This window comes from Calonectris borealis, chromosome 19 (genome assembly GCF_964195595.1).
Source record: "Calonectris borealis chromosome 19, bCalBor7.hap1.2, whole genome shotgun sequence".
Taxonomy (NCBI): Eukaryota; Metazoa; Chordata; class Aves; order Procellariiformes; family Procellariidae; genus Calonectris; species Calonectris borealis.
The window spans coordinates 11,994,004-12,013,423 of record NC_134330.1 but is presented as its reverse complement, the minus strand read 5'-3'; the positions used below and the strand labels follow the sequence as shown (position 1 = coordinate 12,013,423).

At 48.3% G+C, this 19,420-nt stretch overlaps 1 protein-coding gene across 4 annotated transcripts in view; it reads left to right on the top strand.

Moving 5' to 3' along the window:
- Nucleotides 1-19,420, top strand: part of CALN1 (calneuron 1) — a 151,433-nt gene that overhangs the window by 86,715 nt on the left and 45,298 nt on the right. For all 4 annotated transcript variants that reach the window (XM_075169146.1, XM_075169144.1, XM_075169145.1 and 1 more), the window contains one exon: nt 6,600-6,712. In XM_075169146.1, coding sequence (XP_075025247.1) covers nt 6,600-6,712 — 113 coding nt within the window. The remainder of the gene's footprint in view (nt 1-6,599; nt 6,713-19,420) is intronic.

The window sequence follows — 19,420 nt, the reverse complement described above, 5'->3', positions numbered from 1 at the left end:
CCAGCTCTGCACAGCCGCTCCTAAAACCGCAGGACATGGAGGTGCCCTTAAGGGACAGAGTGAGCTCCAGTGGAGATGTTTCACCTCTTCCTTCAGCTCCAATGAATTTTTTCCTTCAAAAAGCAGTCATTAAAGCTGTAGGATGTGTCACAGAGCTGGTGAACAGTAAAAGAGTGGCCGATGGATATGCCCCCACTGTTCCCAAGGAGCAAGAGAAACGAGAAAACGTATTTTTCACAAGTATGCCTTGACAAGGAATATCAGAGACCCTCGTAGGAACTCCCAAGGGAATGCAAACAGGACTCTGGAAACAGGAGATGCTCATTGTCATCTTTCTCCATCCTGGGGACTGGTTGCATGTCCCGTGCCTGTGGACCGCCGCATGGGCAGGCAGGGGAGATCTAGCACCTGGCTCTGCTGGCAGCCTCCTTTCTGGTAACGTTTGGGAAGGTGATGCTCCGTGCCTCAGTTTCCCCACTGCAAAACAGCTGTGTCAGCATTGTAGTGGAGCTTTATCTCTTCACTCCAGCCAATTTCATGGATGTCTAGAACTAAAACTATTTTCAAAGTCAAAAGTTTTATGAAAGACTTTCCCTAGTTACGGATTGAGGCTGTAATTAGGCAGAAAGTCTCGGGTCGTGCTGGGGAAAGGGTCAGGCTGGTGATCAGGCTGTTCTCCTCTGACCTTAAAATCTTTGAAACCGAAATACTCGTCTGGGAAATATCCTGTGGCTGGAGCTTTTCAGTGCACATCCTCTGCGTCATTTCAAGACACAGCAGCAACAGCCTTCACCAGACTGTATTATTACTGCACAGGTTACTTTATGGGCGCAAACAATGACACAGACCGGGACAGAGAGTCACTGCAGCTAGCTATTAAGAGAATAAAAATAAACAGGAGTGTTGTGTGCGCCTGGGACCCAAGCTGCAAAAGACTAGCTCATTAACTTTAAATATATCACCTAGCTGCACTCTGGAGGTCAAACTCGAGGGAAAAAAAAGTGTGAATACTTATCAGTCTACACACAGCAGATCCTCATCTCCGTTTAAATGTGTGCATCATTTTAGTGCCATGGCAAGAAACTTTTAAGGAGGAGGGAGAATCCGATTATCCTGAGACTGGCCAGGGCAAAGACTTATTTCGGAAGCAGTCAGGCCAGATTATTAGGCTCCCAGTTTAATGCAGAAGGCTCTGAAAATCAGGTGTAAGTCTCTGTTCTGCCCTTGAGTATAGGCAATGCAATCCATGCACGTTTTCCCCCTCTCTTTTTCTTTCCCTCTCCTGCTCTGTCTTTCTCCAGCCCAATGAATATTTAATTACATCCTCCAAGGGAGCCGCTCCAACGGGAGACTTTTGGACAGACAGCGGTCGACTGAAGGCTGAGGGTCGGGGCTCTCCCACGGGATGGAGGGCGAGACGGGTTCACGCTGCTGCTCCTCTGAGCATTTAATTATTTCTTCAAAGCAGAAGAGCTCTGGCAGGAGAGTTTGCAAGAGCCCATGCACAGGCTGCTGCGACCTGGGGATTTGCTGTCCCAATCCCTCAGCCCGATCCCTCTCTCCTCTTCCAGGTCCCGTGCGGTTTGCGGGGGTGGTCTGCTGCACTCTCCCTGCCCGGCACACCCACCCTGGGCAAGCCACTGCTGATGGTAGATCCTGTGGGATCAGGACAAATGTACCAGGAGAAAGGCAGGATGGGGCTCAGGCCACACGGGTGTAGCTTGGCTTGGTGTAAGAGCGGACCTGGGGGTATTTTGTGCTGCGGTTGCCCTCCTTAGTGCCCTGACAAGGCGACTGCAGAGCTCTGCCTGCCCTCAAACGCTTGCGGTTTTCCTGCTAAACTTCCTCCAGCAAATACAACCTTCCCTTCTCCTCTTCATTAAAGTCATAGGGGCTGAGGGAAGACGAAATCCTTGGACTGGAGCTGAAAGTCCATCAGCTTAGAGAGAGGTTGTGATTTTCTGTGCTCAGCTCTGATGCACCAGTGAGCACAGCACCTCCAGCAAGAGCAAATGATAGAACCTTGAAACCTCTTTGGCCTGGGGATCTGGAAGCACAACCCCAATATTAATGAACTGGGGTTGAAGGCAAGTAGCTTAGGAGAGTAAATCACCCTTCAAAAGTGCTGAAGGCTCCTTCGGCTCCCCCCAATGTACATGTCCAACCCAGAGTTTGCTCCCTGGAAGTGCAGTGGTAGTTTTACAGGGTCCTCTATATGTTAAGTCATTAGTGCTTTTCCTTTTTCCACATCTCATTGGTTTAACGGCCATTTTTTGGAGGTGCAGACACCCCTTCTTTGGGGCTGTCATGCCCAAAGCAAATTTCCTTGGGCTGCAGTGTCTGGGAGAGCTGGAAAAGAGCTTGGTTTCCCAGCTCCATGCTGCTCTTAGCTGCCGCTCCATTGTCTTTGGTGTGCTTGGCATAAGTGGATGTTGAACATGATGCGGGGCCTGATGTTTCCCTGCTGTAGCTCTGAGGAGGTCCGCGGTGGTGGCCAAACTGAGCTCACAGCACGGCAAACATTGATGCTGCGGCTCTTCAAACTGAAATTATCCCCAAGGTCTTTCTGCACCCAGTGAGTGAACAGTGTGCCTTGTGACTTTGGCAGGTCCAGGACCCCTTGCTGGCCACACATGGTCTTTGGGCACTGAAAAGGTTCCCAGAGGACCCAAAGATGTTGCTGGGTGCCTTCAGCATCCTCTTTCCACTGTGGAGCAATGAGCCAGGTTCACACGATTGCTCCTGGGGCTGTTGACGGTGCATCTAGTTGCTATTCCTTTTTACTATCACATTTGCCTGGTTTTTGTCAGAACTGAGACAGTGTCTTGCAGGGAGCAAACCTTTGTGGGTATCTGGAAGCACTTAGCGCCAGGGTGATGCTAACGGACTAGTAATGATAAGCAGATCTGGTTTGTCTCTGATGATGTGGCCAGCGATGTTCTGAGTCATGGTTTCAGTCATGCGAGGTTCAGCCACATGATTGCTAACCCCCTTCTGACTCTTCGACGTTAATGCCAGGGTTAAGAGGAAGCATTATGGGGAAGAAAAATGTTAGGGCATAACTGTAAGTAAATAAATAAATGTTTTAGGTGGTTTAAAACCAGGGGTTAAGCTCAGCTCTGGTGTTTTGCTAAGATCATCCACAGAAGCAGTTGGCTGATGGGTAGTAACTCAGGGATGGGGTGGCATCTGGACCGCATCCTGCCCAGAATCCCTGTGGTCCTCTCCCACCTTGCCACCTGATGGTCTTCCCCTGCCCCAGCTGACTCGCACCACTGTGCCTCGAGGTTTCCCTGCCCTCCCAGTTTGTAAATAAGTTATTGCAGTGTGTGAGTGCCTTCATCAATCAGGGACTTCAGCACGGCTCAGGTTTATAAACCCCGTCTGCATTTGTAACTGGTGGGAGCAGGGAGAGGAGAATAGCTGCGACCATCACTGGGCGGGGAGCACAGCCCGCCCCATCCTGGCTGCAGCTTTTCCCCTGCTTGTGCCCCGTCCCTCCGTACGAGGTTGTTTTCCTTCAGTGTGATGAGTAGCTAAAGTAGTTAACGTGAGCTTGGAGGCAGAAGGTGGGGGGAGGATGTGAACACCGCACACGTTATAAATTGGCCCGGGGGGACGGCGAGGGATCGGGGCTGTGTGGTCGCTGCTGACAGCAGTGTTGTTCGGGGCTTGCTGGGTGGCTCGTGGAAAGGAGCAAGAGAAGGTGAGAGCAGCGTAGACAGCACACATGCTCCAGCCTGGCGTTTTCCTCCCTTCTTCCCATCCCTTAAGCCCAACTAAAAGTTCATTTCTGAATAAACCGCACATCGCTCGCTCTGAATATCAACTACTCCCGGGCGAGGAGCACATCTGTAGGCACAGCAAAGCCAAACATGCGCGGTGTTTGATTTGCCTCCGATGCAGATTCTCGAACAGATGCCTGATGTGTGCATTGCACATCAGCTTGTAGCGCACCGAGTACGTGACTATGACTTGCAGGAGGAGGAAGGCATCTTTTGACCCTACCCAACACAAGTTTCAAGCTGAGTGCTCCCAGGAGCTGATGGGCGGCCTGAACACTTGTAGATGCTAGAGGTGATGTGGGTATTGGGCATTACCTGTTATGCTGTGGTTGTAGAGAGCAACCCTGTGCATTTTCACCTTGCAACTCTGCAGAGTTGCACTGGGTGCATCTTGGAGCCTCTGTGTTGGTTTTTATAATATTTCTCTCCTGGCTGTTGAATACTGTAAAAGGAATTTTCAGCCAAAATTGTGAGTTCTCTTTCTTGATATTATGATGCTGCGTTCTCCTAAGATCCTGATGGCAGGAAGGTTTGTTTTCTGCAGCTTAAAACGGATGTTAAAGGGATATTTCCACCAGGCAAAATGTTTTGGGGTCTAGTTTCCTTGCTAGTTAACAGTTTTAATTGAAAAAGCAGTCGATAAGGGGATAATGCATTTTGTAATGGCATCGTTCTTCTGAGGTTGTGGAAAATGCTATAATTAAGCTGATAATTAAACCCTATGAAGTTAGTTATGATCCCTGGCAAAGGCACAGGGAAGTCATGAGCACGGGTCTGCCCAAAGTCTTGTTCTGAGTCAGACACAGAGCCCAGGAGTCCTGGCACCCGCTTTCTCATGAGTCATATGTAGGACTAAGTCCTGCCTCTCCTCTGTGGATGAAATGACATTGTAGAAAACGCAAACTGAATAACTCAATATTTTGGGGTCACATATGGATAGACTAAATATATGCACAGGCAGGTACTAGAATGTCTTTAATATGCAAATTGTTTTCTTGCTAATCTGGCTAATTTCTTTAACCCAATTTGCATCATACTGTATGGTTTTGTTACTGCCTTTCCCTTGAAGTGATGTGCTGCAATATGAACTGCCCCGAATCCACTGTCACCTTGCATTACCTTCCCCAACATGATCCAACGTGCTGTGACTGATACAATCCGACTTGATGTCATAAACTGATGCCTCCCATGGGGAAGCAGAAGGAACACATTTTTTCGTAGCCCATAAATGTTTTAAAGAATGGCTTTTCGAGTGATGGGGTGCCCACCCCTTTCCTTTTCTGCTTAATAAGCTGTCCCAGAAATGAGCTCCATCCTGCAAGTGCTCAGCCCGCTCCAGCCCTGCAAAGTCCTTCAGCGTGTGCTGAGCCCTGAAGGTGTGAGCAACTTTAGCGGTTGGATGGGACCTTCTTGCACATTACGGGATCAAAGCTATTATGAATCCCTGCTGAGTTTCCTTTCGGAGCCCCTGACGCTGGCTCACCCCAAGGATATTCACTCTTGTCTTCAAGAAATTACGGGCAGAGCCTAGTGAATAGAGATCACTATTATGGCGAATGAGCGTTTTGACTCTGCTTATTTTCACATTGTGTTTCTGTGAAGATAAGGACATGGAGAGATTTCCAATCAGTGGTGCATATGCTCAGATCAAGCATATGAAATATAATAAAAACGGGACATAGCAGCAGCATGCAGTGCACGTGGTAAAGCTGTCACGCAGGGCTGCTGCAGGTACTGCAGTCAATAGTGACATTTTAATAGTAGCCCTTGCATTGATCTGCTTTAGTCTGATGGTTTTAGACACTTCTTACACCTAATAATTTAGCAACAGCAACTGCATGGAGAGGTGGATGCAGTCAGTTCCAGCTGAATTTGGATAAAAAACAACCAAGAAGTCTTACAGTTGCTGATTCTGTTTCCAGACTTGAAAGAGGGCTAATATATCCACCCATATCAGTTGGCCTAATAATATGTAGGAGGGTATGTCTACGGGCTGATAGACAAAGGAGAGGCATATAGGCATTGAACTCCGCTGTTCAGAGAAGCAGGTATTTTTAAGGTCCTTCGACAGGCATGAATTTCCCTTTTTTTGCCATTTTCATTAAGCATCGCAGAAGTTCTCTGAGGGAAAAGTAATATTTGATACAATGCTCAGATATACTTCAAAGAGCCACATGCCTCATTTACAAAACATACAATATACTGGAGGGGCTTGGGACTGCATAGGCTCAGTTCATTAATGGCAGGAACAGTCTCCTCTTCCTGCTAATGACACTGAAGCTGTGTCTACACTGCCTGCTCTGCACGCTGAGCACGCAGGGCTTTTAAGAGATGGATGCTGATGGAAAGCTGAAATGAAACGCTGTGTGGATTCGCAATAGTCTGGCTCTTCCCTCTGCGTGTACTCCCTTCCTCCGGAGGATGGGGTTGGCCCTGTAAAAGTTTTGCAGAGACCTGGCTGTTTGGCAGCTGTGTCTGCCCAGGGGAAGAGCCCTGGCCGTGCTGATGGCTGCTGTCCTCCTGCCAAAATTGGTTTTTTGAGAAGTGTCCTGCCTACAAACTGGGGCTGGGGAACGACCTATTCATCTCCATTTGTGCATCACCTGGTCCTGTCTTCAGGTGTGGGTACGCCACAACACGGGCCATTCATTGGGATAACAACAAGTTTGGGTCCGTAGGCACCACGAGGTTGATGTAGGAGGTGCCACAGTGCATGTATGGGTCCATGATATGCAGCAGATCCAGAGCGGCATGTTGGACATTGGCACGAAGTGGTACTTCCGTGAAAACATTGATCTTTTTCTTTCATTCCAGGGGATGGCCAGGTTGATTTTGATGAATTTATGACTATTCTGGGACCTAAGCTGGTATCATCGGAAGGCAGAGATGGCTTTCTGGGAAATACAATAGACAGCATATTCTGGCAGGTAAGTGGTCGTTTTTTTAAATGCAACTTTAGCCAACTATCAATAGCTTCCAGAATTGATTTGTTGAGGAGCACAAGATATTTTGCTGAGCGTGAATGCTTGTGTAAAGGCTACTGGGGTCTCTCTCATTGTGTGCTGTGTAAGACGATCCCGTGTTGCTGGAGGGACCTGCTCTCAGCTAAGCCCTGTGCGGGAGGAAGGGAAAGCACTTACTGTGGATGAACTGCAGTTGAACACAACAAAGCACCCAGTTATTTGTGCAACATGTTTGGGAGCATTTTGGAATTCATTTTTGGAAGAGAAGAACATTCTTCTCGATGAGCCTTTTGAGTTAGGAACCTTGAACCTGTCCGGCTGCTCTCAGAAACGTGCCACTGTTCAAGGTCCCTTGGCTGTGGCGGAGGGATGCTCCAAGCAGAGTGAGGTGTGCCATGCAGGTCACGTCTGATCGGTGCTTCTGTGGTTAATTCAGGTCTGAGGCTGAGGATAACGATGTTATTCCAGTGCAAGTTTTACCCATGGTGCTGCCCTGGGGTAGTTTGGTCCTGCCGGTTTCAGGCATCGGAGGGGAGGCAGGTCTGGCAGCAGGAGCTGTCGTGCGGTGTGATTTTAAACAGCATTAGACCTTCCTGGAAAAGCAAGGACAGTCCAGGCTGTTATGGTGGGGATTAAAAATCTCCCAAAACACAGTGCTGCACATTTCTTGCCAATGGATTAAATGTGTGGCTTCCTGTGAGATTACTGCTCATTTAATTGATCATCCAACAGCCTTTGCTTGCTAATAAACTTCGGCTGTTACTAAGTTTATGTGAATCAAAAGAGTCAAACCTGGATATAAGCATTTCTGTCTTCTTTTACTACCCTCCAGCACTGTCCAGACTGAATGGGGTGGAGTTTTGTAAAAGTCTTTTAGAAGTCTTTTAAAAACTTGTTCCTGGCCTCCTGGCGTGTGATAGAAATAACCCTGGAAATCCTGGTCTGGATGCTAGTATTCAGTCGTCAAAGCAAGAGTTTGGCGTTGGTGAAGCCGCAGTGTTTGTAGCGTATCTGGGGGGATGCGAGAGCTGAATTCGCATGACGAAGGGCAGGACTGCGGCAGTCACGAATGTTTTATTGCCTCCGTTGCGTCTTGCAAACCTCATCCCAGCATGTGAGCAATGGGGAGAGGAGGAAGCACCATCCCTCCTGGGCTCACCGGAGCCGTTCAAGAAGAAAAAATACCCGCTGGGAAAATCAAGTTCAATGGGGAAACAGAGAAGTCTGAAGCCCTCCCTAAAATTCAGCTCACAGGTTAACCCGCTGCCATTTAGTGACCCTTCAGACCATGTAAATGCCCGCAGTGGCTTTGCTCAGAGGAAGGGAGGAAGGGAGGACGTGTGCTCTGGTTTTAGAGCAGCAGGACTCCTGGACTCAGCTTTCGCCTTGCTCTTTCATGCAGCAGCGACCATGGCCCTTGTGCCCGCCCCAGCTGCGGTGGGACGAGAGAAAAAAGTGCAGAGACTTCAAGTAACCGGCCCCACGGTGGGAAGGGACAGCTCTGGGGGTTGTCCGCTGGCAGCGAAGCTTTGACTGAATTGCACAAGTGCTCCAGGGCCTCAGAAAAAAAAATTATGGTCTTTTACTTGTAAGGGTAAAAATACATCTCTTTACATAGCACTTCCTTGGAATTCAAAGCCCTTGAAGAGAAGGCTTCATCTCACCTTTCATTTCTCCTGGGGCAGGAGAGCTCATGAAGAATACAGTAATTTTGCTGCTTATTCCTCAAGAAAAAGCAAGGATAAAACCATGTAGGAAAGTGCCATTCAGGGAACAGGTTCCCTTTGCCCATTCCTACGCAGCTTTACCCAAGCCCTTTGCAGGGCCATAAGTCACCTCGTCTTTAAGCAAAGCATTTATGCATCTGCATTATCTCCTGTGGGATTACTTCTGATTTGAAACAAAGCCCTTTTTGGAATCAGGGCCTGGCTGTGTTTCCCGTATCCCCTTGATGTGCAATTTTCACATTTGCTGGAAAGGAATGGCAGGGAGAGGGGGATGAGTTTTGGGTTGCTGATAGAGCACTTCACCCCTGCAGTCATCCCCAAGGAATGATTTTAAGGAGGGCATGGTGCCCACAAGCCTGTAGCTGTGACTGGTGCTAGGTGACAAGGGCAGCAAGGGTGGGACAAGAGGGGACAACTCTGCCTTGGTGTCGGCTGGCCGGGCAATGCTACCAGGAAACCTCACCCCAAAGCTGCAGGCAGCAAAAGGCATCTTGAAGAGGCTCTTATGTCAGTCCCAGGGGGAGAGAAAATCCATGTTGGCATCCAGAAAGTGCCTTCTCCTCTTCCATCCAAAAGCTTCCCTCTAACTGTCACGATTTTGGCTCTCAGGGTATTTTTGCCGAGGGTCCAGCTTTCTATACTGTGACACTTCTGTGCAGACTCTGTTCCAAGCGCGCCTTAATAACGCTTTAAATAATGCAATGACAGAGTTAAATAATAAACAGCAGCAGAAGGAGAGAGGAATTCAAAGGAACAGGCAAGGGCCTGGAGATGCATTTGCAGACGAAGCTGGGAGTGAGTTGGTGAGATACAGGAAGGCGGTTCCAGATGGCAGAAGCTGCAGAGGGGAAGGATCTTCCAACAACAGCAGTGGGGCTGCAGGAGACGGGGAGGGGGTAGAAACAGTGCAAGGATAGGGAGGAGAGAGAGGGATCATGCGTGGAAGAGGCAGGCTTGAAATAATAGGGAAAGGGTGCATCCCTCCTGTCGTATGTGTCGCCTGAAGAGCGATGGCCAGCCCGGGAGAAGCAGGTTTCGGCCGAGACCTGAGTGTTGTCAGGTGTTAGAGACATGGAAGGTCTCTCAGATATATTTTCCTTCCTTGATTTCCCATGTGGGCTTTAAATTGAGTCGTATCGGTGTGTGTTTAAGGCAGCTGACTCTTGCTTTCTCAGGTAGCGGCGATCAGTTCTGCTCCAGTTAGAATGGCTCTCTGTGGTCCCTGAGCCAGGTCGGGAGGTATTTAGGGTGAGGGAAAAATCATCCCTGCAAATACTATTTCAGGCCGAGTCAATATAGACCAAAGATATCAGGAGAGCTGAGGAAACACGACTCTCCTCCATCTCAGAAAGTCTGTCTTTCCCGAGAGAGATGCAGCGCACACCAAGCACCGTTCTGCAGAGAACATCCCCGGGTGCCTCCTGCTCTGTTTCAAAATGTTTTTCTCATCCTCATGCCAACTGTGTGCAAATGGAAGTAACATGTATGCGTGCACAGACATCTTTAACTGTCTTAAATTTTTAAGACAGTCTGAAACAGTCTTAAATGTTCTTTCTTAAATACACAGCTGCCTGGTAACCATTAGCCAGTTCTCAGCGTGCAGGATCACGGTCAGGAGGAGTTTGAAGGCTGGAAGCATCTGATGAAGCCCCATTTTCCTGGTTTGGGGCAAACTTGGAAAGCAACTTGGCAAGCTTGCAGCAACAATGCAAAGATCCCCTTTGGCTGCTTCCACAGGGTCTGCATTTATTCAAAACGAAATGTGAAGAAAAAAAGAGCGTAGGTGAGATTTTGGGAGTACCTGTTGAACTCTGTTTTGGAAGCCAGTGGGAGGAGGTGAGCCTGGCCCTGCGCAGAGGTGCTGGACCTCCCACGGTCTCTCGCGGGGTGTCTGCCCCTTCCCTCTCCATCTTTTTCCCTCTGTATTTTTTAAAAAGTGACCATCCATCGCTCACCTTTCTCTGCCCACCTTCTCTGAGCAGCTCTGAGCACTTATTGTCCTGAAACTGGTTTTCTTTAGTGTGTCCGGTAGTGTTTTTGCAGTGATATAGTAGCCGTTGCATGGTCAGAGAGATCTATTTGATCAATTTTCAAGCATGAGAATTTGTTTTTCCAGAACTCGGGGAATATGAGTCTGGTTCCACTTACGCGCTGAGGGCTCTGTTCTGTACAAGTGAGTTTTGAGGCATTTCCAATGCATGGCCATTCAGATCTGTAAAGCGATTTAGATCAAGAGCATTACAGAAAAGACAAACATTGGTACTGGTAAATATTAGTTACTGGTTTTGGCAAATAGACTTCAAATCTGTCCACTGTGCCCTGCCATTCTGAGCCAAGAGAGGGATGAAAAGAGAGAGGAGAAAATGGGATTTCATACTCATTTACAATTTCTGCCCAGATTGTTTCTAAGTGCAAAGACCTTCAGGCACAAGTGTTAAACAATTTGCACAGGACGGAGTGTAGTGGATCTCCAGTCCCTGGGGGTAAGCAACAGGAACAGAAGTAATAATCATCTAGGATTATAGGCTTTTAATTAAAATAAACCTCTCTGTCGTGGCTAAAATGCTTTTTGAAGTCAGAACAAGTTTGAATGGTTAAACACGGCTGCATCAGCATTGGATGCAGAATAAATTCTGTACCCAGCAGCACTGATGAGATTATTTTGAAAAGTCAATACTTTGTATGGTGATCATTTGAGAGGCAAAACGCTGCCTGCTATTTTTTTCCCTCTCTCTTTACTGTATGCATATGGAAGCTGCAGGGAACATCATTTCAGCCAGCGCTAATGCATTGCCTGTGCAAGGATGTCTGGAAGCTTTGTCTTGCATGAGGGGACGGCACTGTATCATCTCCTCAGACATGGTGCCCATCCGTCTCATTAGATATCGCCTGGTATAATTCACTGGTGTTCAGGGGGAGGCTGGTTGGTTTGGAATAAATAAGGCTACTTTGCAGGAGCAGGAAGACCAGAATACCAACGCGGTGCTTCAGGCTGGGGAGATGCTGCTCAGAGATCTCGTTTTTCGGCTGTAGAGATGTCTCCGCAGTTTTGCGGGGGACAGCCGGAGGTCTGGGGAGGCAGGTCCTGCGAACGGAGCAGCTCAGCAACTGCTCCTGTTTTCTGGGCTTGGGAAAAACTTTTTCGTCTCTCCAGGCTTCCACATACCTTTGCTCAGGAGGAGAAATACATTGGGGTTTATGATCTTTGGTGGATGAGTAGGTACAGCCAAAGCTAGAGCCACCAAGCTCAGCAGCATGCACCAAAGGGCATTTTGTTCCCCGGATGCAGGAAAAATAGAGCAGGGGCCGCACACAGCTGTGCAGTATTGCATCTGGCGCCGGCTGGGGAGGGGGGCTCAGGGAGGTGAAGGGGGGTTCAGAGCCGGCTGCGAACGCAGGATAGCAGAGGGTCGTGACTGGGATGGGACACAGCGGTTTCGTCCTCCTGTCACGGCTGCTGATGCTTTAATGATTTGCTCTGCAAAACTGCCCATCCGTAATCTTGTTTGCAGTTGACACTGCAAATGCAACAGCGTCCCGGGGGAGAGATCTGGGCTTTCATGATCTGGTCAATCAATTAGTGCTTTAATAGAGTGAAATGAAGGAGAAAATGTGTGGGAACCTCGGTGGCACAGGGCAGGGTACGGAGAAGCCGCGGCCGGTGATGGTGTGGGAGGGAAGGCAGGGGCCGCGGATGCAGTGTTGGAGCCACGCTGCTGGCGAGGCGTGCGAGCGATGCATGCCTCCAGTGGCACTTGGCTTTCTACGGTTTTGCTTAGAGAGGGATTTTTTTTTACGAAGTCCAGTAGATAAACCTAATGCGATTTGTCCCTACATGTGAGTTTTCTCCTCTTTTCCCTGCAGAGGAGTTAATTTGATGATGGCAAATTAGCCTTGCTGGAGTTGTGGAGAAAGTGTTTGTGTCTCCGTGTACAATTTCACGTGGTAACAGATCCACCCGCCCCCCACCACCGCAGACCATGGCATTGCCAAAATAACAGCTTGCTTCTCGCGGCAGGGCCAGCCGGGTGTGGGGTGTACGTGGTCTCTCCTCCTCGCCCTCCTCCTCCTCCTGGGCTGGTGCAGCCCCTCTGTACGGGTGCGGGATATTGCTAAACCCCAGGAGGGGCCATCTTGCACCACTGGTAGTGAGCTGCTCTGCTGCAAATACCACTTGTTTCAGCCTTTCAAAGAACCATCTCAAATCGACTTCTGCGGAGGAAGAGAGTTAGTTCTGCGGTTCTGCGGGTACCGGCTGATGCTCGGGGTGGGTGGTGGCTCCTGGCAGGGCAGGTTTCGCAGCTGGGCTGGGTGCGTGTAGTTTAGTGTGGGTAAGGAACTGCTGTTGTGCTGCTGCTTGGGAAGAAAGCTGAGATTCAGGGAGGAAGGGCAACTTAAGAGCATGTGCAGACTTAGTGCCCATGTAAGTGGCCTCCCTCTGGGTGACTACTTTGATGTTTAAATCAGAAAACGCTGCAGCTGAAAGCTTGGGTGCCAAAACTTGATGGATGGGGTCAAGGATGGGCAACTGGGGCTGTACCATTGCACCACGCGCATCCCCTCACCCATGCACGTCCTCTTCTGCCAAACTAAACCCTCCACCCCACAGCAATATTTTCAGGGTTAGCAACAATGTGGGTGTCTGCTTTTAGGTTGTTGATCCTAAAATATCTTAAAGTGATTTCCACAGAAAAGAAGTTCTGTACTTCTTAAAAATCTACCCTTTCTTGGGTTTCCCAAGCTGGACACCACCAAATGGAAGAACTGGTTGAAAAACCTTGGCATTGCCTCTCCCGCAGAAACCACTGGGAGCCAAGGCAGCCACCTTTCCCATGGCAGCTAATACTGGAATCTGCTCAACTGGAGCCATTAAATTCACCCGGTGCACCGTTAGCTCCAGCATCCTCACCACGTTTCCAGTTTCAGAAATTAAATGTATCCTGCAGTATCTGTTCCTGCATTTTAGATTTGATGTGTGGTTTCCTTCTATCCAGTTTTAAAATGTTGTGAGACTTCCCGTTACAAGGACGCAGATGGCTGTGTTGCATTGACGAGCAAAGTGATTCTGGTAGCTGGTGTGGATAGTGTGCAGTTCACCTCAGCTAATCTGGGACACCGCGTAGACTCCCTTTAGATTTAACAGAGAGAAATAGCCACTTCTACGGTGCAATTCAAGGGATTTGCTTTAGGTATCATCCTCAGGAAGAGATGCATCATGCTTCAAAAGTGCCAATTTTTCTCCATTTGATATAAAGAAAGTCTAGAAAAGTGGCTCAGATAGAGACGTGTGCGCAGGGCACAGCTAAATGTCATCTGATGAGTCCCACCAAGGGTTTCACCAGCTCTGCTGGTGCTGTGGCTGTTATCAGTGGAAGGAGAACAGTTCTGGTTGCCTTATTAAATCTTCTCTTGTTGACAAAGACATTCCCACTGAGTACGCGGTACTCAGTGGTTGTTGTTGCAACACAGTGAAAGCTGAACGCTTGCGGGTGATGAATTCATCAACAAGATACTTCTCTTTGTTCGTAGTCTGGGTATCCAGAAGTGCTGTCACAGCCTTGGAATAGACATGAATATTGGAGAGGTTCATGGCCTGGATCGTGGTGGTAAGGCTGTCCTTGGACAGTGAGACTGTCACATCCCCGTAACCCCTTTGCAGTGTATGAAGTTGCCAGTGGGCAGGAGTGAGCAATAATGTTTGGGTGGCCTCATTTTTAGCTGTTTCTATGAAGGGACCTCATTTCACCAGTACACATCTTTCCCTGTCACAAAATCAGTTCTCCCAAGTCATCAGGATCAAGTTAGACCTCAAAACTGGAGACACTGAAAATGATAAAGTTTTGAAAGCAGTTGTGAACCAAAGCAGGACTAGTACCAATAGCAGGAGAAAAGCAAGACTTCATTGTCCGACTGTGTTTTGTAGCTTCAACCAGCTTACTTATACATTTAGCCTTCAGAAACACACTACAGCTTTGGTTCAAAGTCTGTTTAAAGCAGGCAGTTTCTATCAAGAGGCATCCTGCCTGCTGGATGACAGTGTATGACTGTCCTGGCAGGTGGTGATTTGGCTTTGTGCACACTCTGGAGCACTCACGTACATATACTCCATCCAGCTCTTACGGTACAGAGGTTATTTTTTCTATGCCAGCTTATATATAAACTCAGTCTGCGTCTCTGTGTGTCGCTGGGATTTTTTTGCCCCTGTCTGATGAATGAAATAGGAACTGCACTGTGGTTTTCTCAGTGATTTGCTTAGAAATGTAGGGAGCAATGTGTAGGAAAGGTAGACATCGTCTGATGTATACATGGGTACCTGGATGTGTACATGGGCTGGGGAGAGAGTTTCTTGCTTGTTGTGGACTGCTTGCTGAGGGGGGTCAGACTCCCCAACATCTCTGAGTGCCAGAAAACATCTCTGGTGCTGGTTTTGTTGGGGCACGTGTCGTTTTTCTTTGAATGCACTTTGATGCCCTTGAAAGGCACCATTGGGTGACGGAGCGGAGGTGGCATGTTTCATGCAGGGGGGTGTGTGGGGCAAGAGTTCTGGCTTCAGATCCCATACCCCCTGCAATTCCGGCATCAGGAAGGATTTTCTTTAAGAGCAGAGGCTCCACCAGTCCTCAAATCCTAAGCCAGCACCAGATGTCAGGATCCTTCCAGGACATGTAAGGATCTGCAATTCGGGTGTCACCAGAGGACACTACCTTCGGCTTGCCTGGATACTTCATGTTCTTGTAACAAAATAATCTCCTTCACTGCACTGCCGTCATTTTGCTGAGGGAAATCTTAATTGACTATAAGGAAAGTCTGATTCTCATGGAGATCAGAGTTTGGGAATTGTTTAAAACAAACTTAATGATGATGACCTTTTTCCATTTCTTTTTTCTAAAGAATCCCCACTTTGAGATGGAAATCTATATAGTGCCCTGCTTCCAAGCCCTGGGTTTCAGTAGAGTAAAAATATTGTGAAAATTTCACTAAGGTTTTAAAGAGAAGAATAAGAGGGAAAAACAGGAAAAAAGACACTCCATCGCTCATAAACAAAAAAAAAAAACACAGAAGTGTTGGCAACTGTTTGCAACAAACAAATGTGTTTAGAAAGAAAAATGACCTTTCATGTGAAAGAAAAGCTAGAAGAAATTACTCTCTTGAAAAGAAAAAAAAGAAAGAAAGAAAGAAAGAAAGAAAACCCTCTGAAAGAATGCAAATGGAGAGTTGCAAAGGACCACTGTGGTGGGGACAGTGGATAGCTCAGGCAATGGCTGAGGTTCGTTAGCGCGAGCCAGATGAGCAGTGGATGCTGTGGCATTGAGAAAGGACTTCCAGGTCCTGGCTGCCAGACAATTTCTACAGCACAGCGTATAACTCGGATTTTCCCAGTATGTATCCAAGATTTTCAGTGCAGTTTGCTGGAACCTGACATCTGAGGCCAAAGGAAAGCTACCTGGTACCATCGAGCACTAAGTGATGCCCTGGTTAGATTTTATGCTTCTCAGTTGTACCAGCAAAATACCTGTGTTACAGCCCTGAAGCGGCTGACGGCCGGGGCCAGCAGCAGCTGTTGGAGCATCTCGGTGCCTCTTTCAGGTTGCAGCAGCAAGGTGCTAAGAGCTGCCAGGTTTCTGCTTGTGCAGAGGCAGGAGGAGCCACTCGTGCTGGGAATTGCCTGTGGAGGAGAGGGGCGTTCACCAGCTGCCTGCAACCTGCAGCGGTGGCCGTCCCTGCCATGCCCACCCAACCTTCACCTCTGTGGTGTTCTGCCCTGGGCACAGGGGGACACCCTTGCTGTCCCAGACTGGTGCTTCTGAGGAGCAACGGTGATGGGCAAATTTGGTGGCCCTAGCAGACAGTTCTCCAGTCAACAGCCATCTTGAGCTGCCGTCAGGATGGAGAGGTTTCCTTGGCCGTCAGGATGGAGAGGTTTCCCTGACCATCCATATGGAGGATTTTCCCTGGCCAACAGGGTGGACACGTTTCCCTGGCCATCAGGAAGGAGATGCCCTGGCCATGCTGCAGACACAGCCAGATGCATCCTGCTTCTGCCTCCTGTCCTCCACCAGCACTGAGGACAGGGGAAGATGGGGACATGGCTATCTAACGGCCACTGGGAACCCTGAGACCATTTCCCTCCATGCTGCTTTGCCAACCTCTCTGCAAGGTGGGTCAGGGTCTTGGCCACACACCTCCCTCTCCTTCCCCTGGAGTCTGCACAAGCTCCTGCCTTGGTTTCTCCAAGAACTTGTGCCATGAGTGCTGCCAACAGGCCTGCTGCACTTTGGTTTGTTTTTCTTTACTGTTTGGCAAGAATTTCGTGGATTGATGGGTGATGTGCAGGTACTGAGAGTGTGTTCCCGGTGCTGTGAACACCACCTCTCCCTGCGAACTGAGTGCCACCACACTGGCTGAGCCAAAGAGATTCTGGTAGCCCCTTCCCCAAGGCCTGACTTTATTAATACAATTTTCCAGCAGATGTATAATGTAGTTTTACCAAGTGGGTGGAAAGATGCTGATCTTCAGGAGAAATTCCTTAATGTCTTTTCTCAAACAGATTTGCCACTTTGTTGAGAAACTCTTTCTTTGTCTGTGTGCTTTCTGCACCGTTATTTGACTATCTGTGGAGGTTTGAATATGTTTCTGTGCTGGCAAAGATAGAAATGTTACACTCTGAGATGCATGCAGTCTCCAGAGCTGGTAGTCCTGATGTAGTCCGTAGTGCCACAGAGAATTTTTTTTTACTATTACTATTGAGTAACACAAAATACTATAAAGTGGTAATTAAAATAAACAATTGTGTAACCCAGTACATTTACTCACAGTTAAGAAAATGTATCAGGGTGCAGACGCTTATGGCAGAAGTCCAGGGCAACATGAGAAAGTCGGTGGAAGTATTCAATGTATGCGTGAGCTTGGTGGGAAGCTTCAAAACTGATTTTGATCCCTTTTTCACAAAATAAGCAGATCTAGTGTGTAAGGGAAAGATCTCTGTTCAAAATGAGCCAGGATGATGTTGGAGTTCCCTCCGGAGATGTATTCTAATGTCCAACTTTCCGACGCTGAGCAAAGACACAAACCTCAGGAGATAACGAAGCAAGGTCCACAGGTGGAGTTCATGGAAATGCCCCCATTTTTCAACAGAGCAGAGGAGACAGTTGCCTGGAGGAGAGATGGAAAAAAACCAAGTAATCATATAACAATGATTTGCATGTTTTTAATCTCTTTCTACTCTTGCTGAGTGTGTTAGTTTAGATGTTTTTCCCCTGGAGGCTGTCTTGCTCAGGGGATCATTAGTACAAAACGTCGCTGTCAATCCATCAGCTCCCCCCGCGCGCACGAAGCTCCAGTTCCTTCGAACTTCTGGAATTGACAGAGCAATGAAAAGACAAATGAAATAAATTGATGCTTTTTAGGGGAGCAGAATCTGAAAGGAGCTGTCACAAAGCAGACTAGTTCTACGTAGATGCCAGATTTCAGGGCTTTCAGGAATTGCAATCCCCTGTGAAGATAAACCCGTGAACCTCAGTTTCCAGCACTTGTGTCCTTTGTATTAAGAGACAACTGAGCTAATATTAATATTTATTTTATGGCTAGTTGGTATGCGGGCACATGTTTTCACAAAATTAGCCAGTATGTTAGGTTAAAATATATCCTTTCCCCAATACTAACTGCTTCTTGCTACATATCAGCCCCATCCTTGCATTTTCCTAATGCGCCATCTTTATTAGAGACTGGCGTGAAAACTCTGCTCAGCTCCCGGCTCAGAAATGCTCTTGTAGTTATTCAAATAGCCTTCAGGAGACTGTATCTCTTTTTCCTACTGATATTTAATATCTTCATCAATGACATAGATGGTGGGATCGAGTGCACCCTCAGCAAGTTTGCAGATGACACCAAGCTGAATGGTGCAGTCAACACGCCTGAGGGACGGGATGCCATCCAGGGGGACCTGGACAAGCTGGAGAAGTGGGCCCCTGTGAACCTCATGAGGTTCAACCAGGCCAAGTGCAAGGTCCTGCACCTGGGTCAGGGCAACCCCCGTTATCAATACAGGCTGGGGGATGAAGGGGTGGAGAGCAGCCCTGCCGAGAAGGACCTGGGGCTACTGGCGGATGAAAAGCTGGACATGAGCCAGCAACGTGCGCTCGCAGCCCAGAAGGCCAACTTATCCCGGGCTGCATCCAAAGCAGCGTGGCCAGCAGGTCGAGGGAGGTGATTCTGCCCCTCTGCTCTGCTCTGGTGAGACCCCCCCTGCAGTGCTGTGTCCAGCTCTGGAGCTCTCAGCACAAGACAGACATGGACCTGTTGGAGCGGGTCCAGAGGAGGCCACCAAAATGATCAGGGGGGTGGAACGCCTCTGCTATGAAGAAAGGCTGAGAGAGTTGGGGTTGTTCAGCCTGGAGAAGAGAAGGCTCTGGGGAGACCTTGTTGCAGCCTTTCAGCACTTGAAGGTGGCTTATAAGAAAGATGGTGGCAAACTTTTTAGCAGGGCCTGTTGCGACAGGACAAGGGGGAATGGTTTTAAACTAAAAGAGGGGAGGTTCAGACTAGATGGAAGGAAGAAATTTTTTACAATGAGGGTGGTGAACCATTGGCACAGGTTGCCCAGAGAGGTCGTAGATGCCCCATCCCTGGAAACCTTCAAGGTCATGTTGGACAGGGCTCTGAGCAACCTGATCTAGTTGAAGATGTCCCTGCCCATGGCAGGGGGGTTGGACTAGATGACCTTTAACGGTCCCTTCCAACCCAAAGTATTCTATGATTCAAAAGTGCTTGAATCCCAAGGGCAGTTTCAGAGCAGAAGTGGAATATATTATAATCGTAGAATCAAATGATGATGAAAAACCGCCAGGAATTGCTGGTTCGGCTGAGGAAAGACGTGCACTGGAGTGCTGCAGAAAGAGAACACCTTTTCCCCAGGATTTTTGTTGTTTTGTTAACTTTGTAAAAT